A 12,882-nucleotide genomic window follows, 5' to 3' on the forward strand; every position below is an offset into this window, starting at 1 on the left:
AGGGAGGGGGAGAGAGAGAGAAAGGGATCCAGGGAGGGAGAGAAAGAAGGGCAGCCGGGGGATGGGGGGGCCGGCAGGGAGTGAGAGAAGGGGGGAGTGAGCAGAATCCTGGGGAGGGGACTTGGCCAAAAAGAGATTGAGAATAGCTGAGCTAGAGTGCGTTTGGAGAGGATTCACAAGGACGCTGACGGAACAGGAGGGCATAAGTTATAAGGGGAGGTTGGGTGGGCTGGGGTATTTCTCCCTGGCTCGGAGTAGGCCGAGCCGGGACCTTTGATAAAGCTTTACAAAATTCTGAGAGGTACAGACAAGGTTGCATCTTTTTCCTCAGGAACTACAGGGCATGAGGTGAGAGGCGGAAGATTTGAGGGATATTGGGTACAGTAACAACCGGAATTCAAGCAACCGGCAAAAAAAATTGAGGAAAATATGAAGAGGAGATTTACCTGGATTGGAAATTAAGTTTTAAGAGAGCTCGGACTTTTCTTTTTGGAGTGAAGAAGGATGAGAGAAGACTTAACACTTTAGACTCTGGCCATTTTTTAACCTTTCAAACTCCAGGCTGGGTCCATGGGTAAACCTTTACAGTACAAAAACCCGGACATGGAATATATGCTATTGTTGAAAGTCCTTGAAAGCAGGGATACTGAGTCCAAAGGGTTATTAGAGGACGACAAGATTTAGAGAGGCATAGATAAGGTGGACAGCCTGTGTCTTTTTTTTCCCAGGGCGGGAGCAGGAAACACCAGAGGATGTCTGTTCAAAGTGAAGGGAGGAAAGTTTCGGGGACGTCAGGGGGTAGGTTTTTTTTTGCACAGAGAGTCGTGCAGGGCCTGGAATGCCTTTGCCAGGAATGGTGGTGGAGACTGGAACATTAGGGGGATTTAAGAGACTCTTAGACAGGCACATGGATGAAACAAAAATAGAGGGTTATGAGGTAGGAAGGGTTTAGATAATTTTTTGGTGCGAATATATAGGTTGGAACAATATTGAGGGCTGAAGGGCCTCTACTCTGCTGTGATGTTCTATGGTTCAATGTTAATAAATAGGTAAAAAAATGCAAAAGTTTAAAATTGGCTCACCTCGCCATTAGTTCACCAATCCACACAATCTCAAGCAACTGGGAAATTCATTTATCTGGCGCCTACCAATCCCCAAAGGTGTCGGATACTGGTTTTTTTAAACTATGTATGGAATGAACTGCCAGAGGCAGGTACCATTGCAATGTGTAAAAGGCATTTGGATGGGTATGCTATGAGGGGCACGAGCCAAACACAGTGAAATGGGACTAGATTAGCCTTGGTTGGCATGGTCAAGATGGGCCAAAGGGCCTGTTTATATGCTTTGTGACATTTGTGGTTCTGTAATAACTTCCTGCGGTCTTGGAAAGGGGATTGGTTGACGCATGACTTCGATCAACAGCACATGGTGGAGGCTTTGTCAACAACCTGGATCTCTTTTCTCCCCACCCCACCCCAACCCCCCCCCCCCCAGCCTGCAAGCCCTGCGGAAGGAAAAGTCCCGCAATGCTGCTCGGTTCCGGAGAGGAAAGGAGAACTTTGAGTTTTACGAGTTGGCCAAAATGCTGCCATTGCCGGGAGCCATCACCAGTCAGCTCGACAAAGCTTCCATTATCCGGCTGACCATCAGCTACCTCCGCATGAGGGACTTCGCCAACCTGGGGGACCCCCCTTGGAACTTGAGGATTGAGGGGCCCCCACCCAACATCTCCGTTAAAGGTAAGGTTGTGCGGAAGAGGCCGAATTCCACCTGAGGGTGGAGCCGAGCGGGAGACGGTCTCTTGAGACTGCTTGGTTGTTCAGTAAGATAGATTTTGGCGTGGGCCTCACTCGCACAAACCTTTTGACTTGCCCGTTGGCCCTTCTGCCTATTTATCTCAAACTCATGATGGCTCATTCGCTGTGGGAGAGACTCCCAAAAGTTCCCAATCCTCGGAGAGGAGGAATTCTCTGTTCTGATATCTCCTTGGTATTGTTTTAATGAATGAAGTCTTGCAAACGGATTCACCATACACTGGGTTTGAGTGTCATTGCTAGTGATGGAAAGAGCACAGGTTGTAGTCAGGACTCTTGACTCAAATTATGAGGGAGACGGTGGTGGTGGGGGGGGGGAAAGAGGTGAAAGTAACTTGAATCGGTTACTGGCAGTGGTTTCAATGCAAACCTGGTCACAGTAAAAAGGTGCTGGCCGTCCACCTTATCTATGCCTCCCAAAATCTTGCCGACCTCTATTAAGTCTCCTTTCATCCTTCTTCACTCCGAAGACAAAAGTCCCAGCTCTGCTAACCTGGCCCTCTTGAGACACATTCTCCAATCCAGGCCCCATCCTGGTCGATCTCCTTCGTAGCCTCTCCGTAGCTTCCACATCCTTCCTGCAATGAGTTGACCAGAACTGAACACAATGTTCCAAGCGACACATTGCTGATGGTGTTGCTCGGCTTTCGTCAGTCAGGGCCAAATACTGGTCACATTTGTAGTACAGGTACTCCTCAACTTACATCCGTGTCCCATTTCTGGCCAACCGGCCGTATCTCGAAATGGACGGATATTGGAAATGCACTCTATCCTTCACCAAATACAACATGGCTGCCACCAAGACCAGCTTTCGCAAGAGGTTGGCCACCCTTGCCCAAGTACGTCATTTCCATAGCTAGGTCCAATTTTCACCAGTAAACACCCAATTTCTATATTTTTTTCTTTTTAAAAAAAAAATTCGCTCACATGTACGGATGGCTGTAAGTCACTTGGGGAATACCTGCATTACGGAACTCTGGTCAGCCAGCTCAAGGAAGGAATTAATTAAGCTGGAAAGGGTGCGGAAAAGATTCAGAAAGATGTCTCTGCACTGGAGGACTTGAGATACAAGGAGAGACAGGATAGGCTGGAATTAATGTAGGATTGGCATCCAGTGGAATTTAAGGAGATTTTGTACGTCACCAAAGACCCTCGAAAACTTCTAATGGTGGACCGCAGAGAGCACTCTGTCTGGTTTCATCACTGTCTGGAACGGAGATGTACAGGACAGGAAAAAAACTCCAGAGGACTGTTAAATCGGCCTGCGATGTCACGGGCACCAGACTTCGCTCTATCGAGGACATCGCCAAGAGGCGGTGTCTTCAGAAAGCAGCCTCTCTCCTCCAGGACCCCCACCACCCAGGCCGTGGCCTCTTCGCTCCACTCCCATCAGGAAGGAGGTCCAGGAGCCTGAAGGCGAGCACCCAGTGGCACAAGGATGGTTTCTTCCCCTCCGCCATCAGATTCCTGAATGACAGTGAACCCCAGACGCTGCCTCACTTTCTCCTATTTTCTTGAACTTTTTATGTATTTTGAAATGTAATTTCTAGTGATATTTGCATCGTGACGCTGTTGAAAAACTACAAATTTTGTGGCACATTCATGACAAAAAAGTCTGACTCTGCTCTGCATCCATATTCCATGACTATGATTCTCCCAAGGTAAGCATGGTGTATCGGTGATGACCTGTAGGATAACGATATGGTTCAATATTGGGAAGAAAACTACAACTGTCACGGGAAATCAGATCCGGGAGCCATTAATGCAAGTGAGCCACAAATAAATCTAATTAGGACTTCAGGAGAAATTTCTTTCTGAAGAGAATGGGGAAACGTGCTCCCCTTCGGAAGGGGGTGGGTAGCCGGATAAACAAACAAGAGGAGGACAGGGACATTTCTCCGATGTCGCTGTCAAGGACGGCACGATTGGCAGAGTGGGATGGGTTCGTAAGCAATGTTCCCTCTAATTTTTAGTAGTCAGTATGCAGAAAAAAAATCTTACATTGTGCCACTTTTTTTTTTCCTGTGCACGCTGTTACGTGATCAATGGTACTCGGAGACTTGTGAGGAACAAACACGCTCTTATTAGCTGGTATCTACAGTGGTCTTCGGGTAAATTGGGGGTAAGGCGGGAAAGCAGGGTCTATATCAGGACTGATGGGGGCAGAGCCAAAGAGCTAGTCGTCTAATCTACTCATAGACAGTGAATTCCAGTTCACTGCGTCCACCCCTTGCTTTAGAAAACAGAGACCACGTTCAGCAACACAAGCTTTTTACAATTATTGACACGTTGAGTCTGCCTGGGGGCCTGGTTATTCTGGTCCAGCACCTGAGAAGTGGTGGACTTTGCTCTTCCAGAACTTCCTATGCCTTCTGTGGGTCTTGGGACTCAAAAGGGGACTCGGGGGGGGGGGGGAGGTTCAGGATCCAATAGTTGCCTGGTCGGAACTATGTTGTTTGGAACCATGCGTGGGGTATTTGGAGGTTCCAGGCCTATTGTGGGTGTTGGGACCTCAGTTCCTGAAAGTACTAGGTCTCTGATCGAGACAGTGTTCCCTCTGCCATCCGGGTGTGCTACATAGGCATACATCAGGTTTGCTTGCAGTCAGTGCACTCTCTCAATCAGCGGATCCTTTTTGCTTCTCCTCACGTGCTTTATCAGCGGGACCGGTCCTGGTGTCGTTAGCCATGCTGGAAGAATGATCTCCGACGTGCATTTCCTCGGAAATGCAAACATCAGTTCGTGATGTCTGCTTTCAGGTGGCCTCCCAACAGCCGCATCCGGGTATTTTAGGCGGCTTTACGTTGGGGTATTCTGGCCACCTGAAAGCGGCTAAAGATTCTCGGAAGGGGCAGCACGGTTGGCGGGGCGGTTAGCGCGACGCGTTTACAGCGCCAGCGATCAGGACCAGGGTTCAAATCCCGCGCTGTCTGTAAGGAGGTTGTACGTTCATTCACCCATGTCTGCGTGGGATTTCCCCCGGAGGCTCTGGTTTCCTTCCACTGTTTAAAATGTACCTGGGGTTGTAGGTCAATTAGACGCCATGGGCTGGTGGGCCAAAATGGCCTGTTGGCGTGCTGTATGTCTAAATAAAAAAATTTAAATTTTAAAAATATTAAAATAGCTAGTGTATTAGTAGAGATCTATATATCTTCGTCCGCGAAGCCAAGCCAAAGAAAGAGATAGGATAATGAAGAAACTTACAACTGTCAAGGGAAATTAGACCCTGTGGCAAAGAATCACAATTAAATCTAGTTCGGACTCCTCACTGACTAACGTGCCCAACTGCAGTAATGAAATGCTTGGAGAGATTGGTCATGACCAGAATCAACTCACACCTAGGTAAAAATCTGACCCACTGCAATTCGCCTCCCATCACAGTTGCTCATCAGTAGGTACAATGTCACGAGCTCGTCACTCAGCTCTGGACCACCTAGACAACAGCAACACGCACATCTGCCCACTCTTCATCAACTGCTGCCCAGCTTTCAACGCCATCAGACCCTCAGTGCTGGTCAACAAGCTCTAAAACCTGGGCCTCTGCACCCCCCCCTCCCCCTACACCTGGATTCTTGACTTCCTTGTCAGAGTATACTCGGAAACGATGTCTCCTCCTCAAGGACGATCAACACAGGTGCACCCAACTCTGCTAACCTTCCCTCATAAGACGTATTTTCCAATCCTGGTAAATCTGCCCCTGTGGATTTGAAATATTAAGCCAGATGGTTAATTACCCAAGTCTGAATGGAGGAACAGACTCAGGAGGGGCAGAGTGGCCTCCTCCTTGAAGTCATCCAATGGGAGACACAAATCGTACGGTGGAGGCTGAGGTGCCAACAGCTACGGCCTCTGAAGCGAGATGGTGGCCATGCGGGGGGTGGGGGAGGAGGAAGAGGAGGGGATGTAGAGGCTGGTCTGACCAGAAAGAGCAGGAGTGCCCTGGAACCAGGACATGGAGATTGCTCCTGCTGGAGTTCTAACCCACCGCATGGAGCTGCTGCTTGCTCCGGTTTTCTGTACCTGTCGCCGAGGACTGAGTGGTTCCTGGGACGACGGGAAGGAATCCGGGAATAAGTCTGAGGTGCCTGTTAATGTAGGGGACCCAGTCTGACCAATGTCACGAAGAACCCCCACCCCCACCTTGCAGTACACAAACAGATGTGCTGGAGAAACTCACCAGGTCACGCAGTGTCTGCAGGAAGCATCGAGTAACCAACATTTCGGGCCTGAGCCCTTCATCAAGGTATGAGCAAAAAGCAGGCCAGCCCTCTGAAGAAAAAGGTGGGGGGGGGAGGAGCAGAGGGAAGAAGGGGCAGGGGGAGGAGCACTGGACAACAGGCAAGAGGTCACAGGTGGAGAACGATGAGAAGGTAGAAGAGAAGAAAGCTGAGAAGTGATAGGGGCAGGGGAGAGGAAAAGACGGAGACGAAAGGGGTGGGGGGACCTGGAGGAAAGGGATGGGGAAAGAGACAGACTCGGGGTGGGGATTAGCAGAAACCACAGAGGTCAGTGCTGACGCCGTCTGGTTGCCGAGTGCCCGGACGAAAGATGGCATGTGGCTCCTTCAATTTGCCACGGCTTGGCAGTCCAAGAGGCCATGTGCAAGGGGGGTGTGGAATTAAAATGGCCAACGGGAGGCCCCCCCACCCCCCCCACCCGTCATTGCGGCGGACAGAGCGAATTTTCTCAACGAAGCGTCCAGTCTCTCCGGCGTAGAGGAGGCCACCAGATGCAGCAGGTGACCCCTCCCCCCCTCCCCTGCAGAAACTCTCATGGTCCATACTCCAGAGAGCAGTCTGGATAGGAGGCAGAAGTAAGATTTTTCACTGCACCGACTGAACTGCCGTAAAGATGCGCTGGGAAACCCAGCACCAATTGCAATGGTCTAATCTGGAACAGTGGTATCAACTCTTTTGGGTGGAGCCAGAGAGTGAACTGGTAGAGAGAGCTTCCAATGCTCCTGTGAAGCAATCACTGTACACTCAGACTTGTTCTTGCTTTTAAATTCCTTTTTAATTGCGTGCTCTAAATTTGCATATGGAAACACCACAGCTGTGTGTTTACAGTACATAACTCTACTTAATAGCTGTATCCTTAGGCAATTAAAAGCTGTTGTTCAGGGCTATCATTAACCAACCCAGCATCAATGAGCACTCCGCCTACTCGGTCTTTTTTGGGCTCTTTTATGCAATTATGCCTAATTATATGTTAAGCAGACAATGTCCATCTTGTTCGGAGAAGGCACAAGCAGGCATGCGCGCATACCACACACGGTGTGCGCACACACACACAACCGGGGGCACGCGCACGCCAACACCCTCCACCAGCCCGCAACTAGTTCCAAACCCAAACAACTTCTCTGCTTGACGCCAACTAGTCCTTGCCTCCCCCCCCCCCCCCCACCATCTTTACCAACACTCGCGGACAGCCCCTCAAGAATGAGGATTCTTTGCTTCCTCTCCCGTTCCAAGGGGCGAAAGGACCCTTTGAACCTGGGGGGGGGGGCCGTTGCACACGGATTACGAGGTTGCCGGTCAGAGTGAGTGAGGTCTCTCACCTCTGGCAAGACGACCAGGCACCTGGTCGGCACTAACACACAAAGACATCTTCTGCAAACTCACCCACTCCACAAACACACAACGCAAGCACAAAATGGCACATATGAAGACATACCTCATGAACATACACCCACACACACAAGTACACAAACCATAATCGCATGCACACACACACAAACATAACAGCACATGCCCACACACGCACAGAAATACACACAACACACACACACACACACACACACACATACACACACACACACACACACACACACACACACACACACACACACACACACACACACACGATACATTTAACAAACACACGCCACAGCCTAGTAACGAGAGGAAGCTGCTAAACAATTTAACTGGGAGCTCAGGCGAAAGTGCGGAAACCCAAGATGAGGTCCAACAGCATGGGATTAGGGGGACGAGCTGAAGGGAGCTGACGAATGCACAAAGGAGAAAGGAAGAGCAGGCGGAGATGGAGGGAGGAAAGTGGTCAGGAAGAGACATTTTCCCCTATAGCCTATTCCCATTGGTCAGCCAGTCAATAAAGCAGCACATAAATAAGGTCACTGGCAGAAGAGAGGGAGGGCAGAGTGTGGTGAATCTCTGCCAAGCTGCCTGTCTCCCCTCTGGTGAGCCTTGCTGTACTAACATTGGCTGTACATTATCTCTACTGTTAAGGACACTCCCCTCGGGTATAACTGTATATGCATCTATTGTCTTTCATTATTGTACCATGAATTTCTGCTAATAAAAGCACCTCGTCTTGTTTGACCACCTCGTCTTTGTCTACTTCATCAACCGTCACTTCACAGAGGCTAACGACTATCCATTCTCATTGAAAGTTCATGGGAGCAACTTGAGTTGAATGAGAGGCTGACGGGGAGGGAGAGTTGGTGGGGCTGGGGAAATCGACGTGAAAATGAGGCACTGGGGTGCAGGGGTCTTCCCGTCAAGGTATGAATTAGGAAGAGCCAGGCCACTTTGGACCCTCAAGTCTGCTCGGCCTGTGGATGGGATCACGGGCTGATTGGAGGGCAAGCTTGCGCGAATGGAATTCTCTCATTCCGCGTGGCGAGCCAGATCAAATGGCTAACTGTGATTGGACGAGGCGTTCTCAGCGAACAGCTATTGGAAAGGTGTTGGAACAGCGCAGAGGAGATTTGCCAGGATGTTGCTGGGGCTGAAGGGCTTGGGCTACAGGGAAAGGTTGGATGGGCTGGGTATTTATTCTCTCGTGTGCAGGAAGGAGATTGAGGGAAGACTCTGTGGAGGTTTCTAAACTCATGAGGGGCATAGTGAATGCTCACAGGCCTCGGCCCGGGGGCATGGGTGGGGGGGAAGACTCTCTTTTGCTTCTCTTCCTTTGACTGTAAGGGGCAATTTCTGCTGGTGGCCAATTTTTGTCTGCCTTACGGTAGACTAAAGGAAATTACATGTAATATCACACTTCCAGTTTGATTACATGGCAATAAAAGAATCATGAATAAAATCATGAGTGGCTTGGTCAGTGAATGTTCAGACTTTGGCCCAGGGAGCCAATTCCAGAACAAGAGGCCATAGGTTTGAGGTGAGGGGGGAGAGATTTAAGAGGGACCTGAGGGCCTTTTTTCACTCAGTGGTCCATATCAGGAGCGAGACTATAGATGGGGTGTAATTACAATGTTCAAAGGACATTTGGATAGATTTAATATATAGGAAGTAGGTCCAAATGAGACTTAAAATTCTGCGACCGCGGGCGGGGTCTGGGCCCAAGGTGGCGATGCCTGTGATCGGCAGCAGCCTTGAGGGATTGCAGAGTCTGCGGAAGCAGAGGACTGGCGCAGGGCACCAGAAATGGGTGGCATAGTTGGCATGGCGGTCAGCGCAATGCCTTTACAGCGCCAGCGATCAGGACCAGGGTTTGAGTCCCACACTGTCTGTAAGGAGTTTGTACATCCTCCCCGTGTCTGCGTGGGTTTTCCCCATGGGCTCTGGTTTCCTCCCACCCTTCAAAATATTTGGGTGCAAATTGGGCGGCACAGACTTGTGGGCCAAAATTACCTGTTAAAAAATGTAATTTAGAAAACGGAGAGGACACCATCTCCTGTTTGAGAAAGAGAAACAGGAAACAACACTAAGGGATGGTGACTACGGAGGTGCTCCGCAGCGGAAGAACACATGGGTTGTCAGAGACAAGGCAAGGAACCCACGCGACTGCAAAGGACTGCTGGAGATAGGCTCGAGACCGGCTGAAGTGGAACCAGGGTATCCGAACCAGGATTCAGGAGGGCACCGATGGCAAGAGGGGACAGTTGCCCACCACTTTGCAGAATGCAGATTCACTAAGGGTGCGTGGAGAAGGATGCAAGGATTCTCATCATGGTTCATCCCCAGCGGCAGCGAGACAGAGGACTACGGGCTGTTCTTGGGGATATACATAGAGTCAGATCTCCGCTGGTAGAGCATCAACTTTGGCCTGCCTGAAACCCGCTGATCTTTCGGCACACGGAGATGTCAGGGAAGGAATGCTGCCAACTGACGCATTCCAGGCTGAGAGAAATTGGTGCAGCCAACGCGAAGGCGCTGTGGGGAAGGATCGCAGTTGAGAGCCCTTCAGTCACCAGGCATTGAGGGGCCAAGACCAAGGGGAAGCCCCTCAAACTACAGAGTGGGGAGTAACGACAAGGTGCTGCAGCGGTGTAGAGAGCGTATATAACAGCATGGACATGACGCTAAGAGTGTGAAGAGGCTTTGAACAGTATTTGCTTTTTGTAATTAATTTATTATAAATAAAGTCTATTTTTGGAAAACAAAACCTATCAAGCAGAAGGCCTTAACAATAGCATACCCCCACAGCCATCATGACCTCACCCAATCCGAGATGGTCCCTTTCTCTCTTTTTTAAAATATTTTTTTTCTTTATTTTTTCTTTCTTTCTATTTGTTTTTTTTTTCCATAGAGGGATGGATGGGGGTTATTTAGAGTTGGTCCCTTTCTCAGATTCATTCCTGCCCTACCACCACGACCATCAGTATAAGATGAGGGGTGGAAATTTAGGGGGAGAAGACAGGGGTACATTTTTATTTTTACACAGAGAGTTGTGGGTGCCTCGAATGCATTGCCAGGGGTGGTGGTGAAGGCTGTTACATAGAGACATTTAAAAGACCCTTATACCAGTGGTTGTCAGCTTTTTTGTTTCCACTCACGTCCCACTTTCAGTAATACCTAGGCCATTGGTGCTCTGTGATGAGTAAGGGTTTGCTTAAGGTGGGAAGGGAAGGTTGAGAATCACTGCTCTAGACCCAATTGTTATTGAAATATCTTGCTTGAGAAAATATGTCATTGGCCCATTTCCTTTGGAGTTCTGAAACCATGCACATAATGAGTCAATGAGGTACGATTAAAACAGTGGTTTTCAAACTTTCACATCCCACTTTAAGCAATCCCTTACTAATCACAGAGCAGCAATGGCAGAGGGAATACTTACAGTGGAATGTGAGTGGAAAGAAAGAGGTTGAGAACCACTGCCGTATGCTCTCTCCATGTTTCCTGAAACATCCAGGAGAATCTCCTCTGCCCCACCTCCAAAGCTGGTCGATCCTGTCCCAATCACGAAAGACCAGACTGCACACAGTCCGTCAGGTCTGGCCCCACCAGCAGTCGTGCCAGGACCCTCCCGACTATCTCTGGGAGATCCATTAATCCTCCTCTTTTCAGTGTATCTACTTTGGAGCCATTGGATGTGAGAGGTGGGAGGGGAAGGGGTAGTGACTAGGAAATAAGCAAGTTCAAGTCAAGTTTATTATCATCTAATTGTACAAGTACAACCTGACGAAACAGCATTCTCCAGTCCTCGGTACAAAAGATGCAGACACACAACCTGATATAACACACATACAGACAAACAATACATATGTACAAATAAATATTGTTTATTGTCTCGGACGGGGAGTGTGAGCAGTTTCTTTGGTCGTTCAGCGTTCTCACTGCCCGTGGGGAGAAGCTGTTCCTCAGCCTGGTGGTGCTGGCTCTGACCCTCCTGGATCTCTTCCCTCATGGGAACAGCTGAAAGATGCTAAGGGAAGGTGTGGAGGGGTGGAAGGGGTCTTCAATAATTTTACGAGCACTCTACAGAAAACGATCCCAGTAGATCACTTGGATGGGGGGGGGGGGTTTGGGGGAGGGAGATTCCAGTGATCCTCTCTGCTGCTCTCAGGGTCTTGTGGATTGACCTCCGATCCATTTCTCTGCAGCAACCGTACCTACGCCGTGACGCAGCCGGCCAGGACGCTCTTGATGGAGCTCCTGCAGCAGGTTGACGTAGAACAAGGAACTTGGTGCCCTCTACTCTCTCCACTCTCAAGTTACAGCAACCCGACAAATGCTACAAGTTGTACATTTAATTAACACAGCTCCCAACTGCTGTCAGGATTGAGACAGCAAGTTCAATTATATCCGGCATGGTTGACATTGACTGCCTGTCAGTTCTGAAAATAAAGCAACAAAGCAAACGTTTGCACGACTGTTAGTAATTAGGGAGAATTAAAGTCAGGTTTCATTTGTAAGATGGTTACTTTAAAGCGTGGTTTACTTTGGAAGGCATCTTCGAACCAAGCTCGGGGCTGTGCCACCGTGTTGGATCTGGTCACACCTGACTGAAGCCTAGGCTGATCTGACTTTCGTCGCGTTAGCAGGTATGGAGGAAGGGTGAGCCTGTATAATCCCAGAATTAAAAGGTTACAACGGTCAGGAGCGAGTTGACCGACCAGGGTACTTTAAATTTAAATTGCATTTCGAGATTATGTACAGCATGGCAACAGGCCCTTCCGGCCCACAAACCCGTGCCGCCACCCCCCCAATTAACTTTACAACCCACGTACTGTAGCGGGCTGGCACAGGAAGTGGCCGCCGAGCACGGCGACCGGCGGTACGTCGCGCGGGGCTGAAACGCCCGCTTCCGCAGAGCAGTGGAACTGGCCAAACACCGCCGGTGGATTGCAGGGCCTGGGCGTTCAGCGGCCAGCCCGCTCAAGCTGTGCCCCGGTGGTGGCGCGGCCGAGTTGACTATAAAAGGCCGAGCTGCCACTGTATAAACTCGGTGTCAAATGCACTCTACTGGCGCGCGTGCGTGTGTGTGTGTGTTTGTCTTCTCCTGCGGATTTGAGCTACAGTCTGAAGATATAATCGAGAGCTATAACCCATCTGTAGCCGTAGCAACCTCGCTACAGTAGGTTTTTATTCTGGAAGATGGGAGGAAAGCAGAGTGCTTGGAGGAAACCCATGCAGACACTGGGGGAAAGCATGCAAACTCCTTGCAGACAGCGCTGGATTCCAAGGGTGCTGTAACACTATTGCATTAACCCCTTGGACTTCCCTGGACAAAAGGAGAGAACTGGGGATTGGGGCGATGAGATACAAAGGGATGTGAAAGGTGCTATGCAAATCTTATATACATTCAAGTTATTCTGGTCCGACTTATTGAGGTTGATTGGCTGTATAATTATCTCAAGTGTTTATGTAAG

At 49.5% G+C, this 12,882-nt stretch overlaps 1 protein-coding gene across 1 annotated transcript in view; it reads left to right on the forward strand.

Moving 5' to 3' along the window:
• Positions 1-343: 343 nt before the first annotated feature.
• LOC138748087 (neuronal PAS domain-containing protein 3-like) overlaps positions 344-12,882 on the forward strand; it is a 255,161-nt gene continuing 242,622 nt past the window's right edge. Inside the window, exons 1-2 of the mRNA XM_069907777.1 lie at positions 344-348; positions 1,495-1,739. Of these exons, the coding sequence (XP_069763878.1) occupies positions 344-348; positions 1,495-1,739 (250 nt within the window). The remainder of the gene's footprint in view (positions 349-1,494; positions 1,740-12,882) is intronic.

The sequence above is a fragment of the Narcine bancroftii genome, chromosome 13, assembly GCF_036971445.1.
Source record: "Narcine bancroftii isolate sNarBan1 chromosome 13, sNarBan1.hap1, whole genome shotgun sequence".
Taxonomy (NCBI): Eukaryota; Metazoa; Chordata; class Chondrichthyes; order Torpediniformes; family Narcinidae; genus Narcine; species Narcine bancroftii.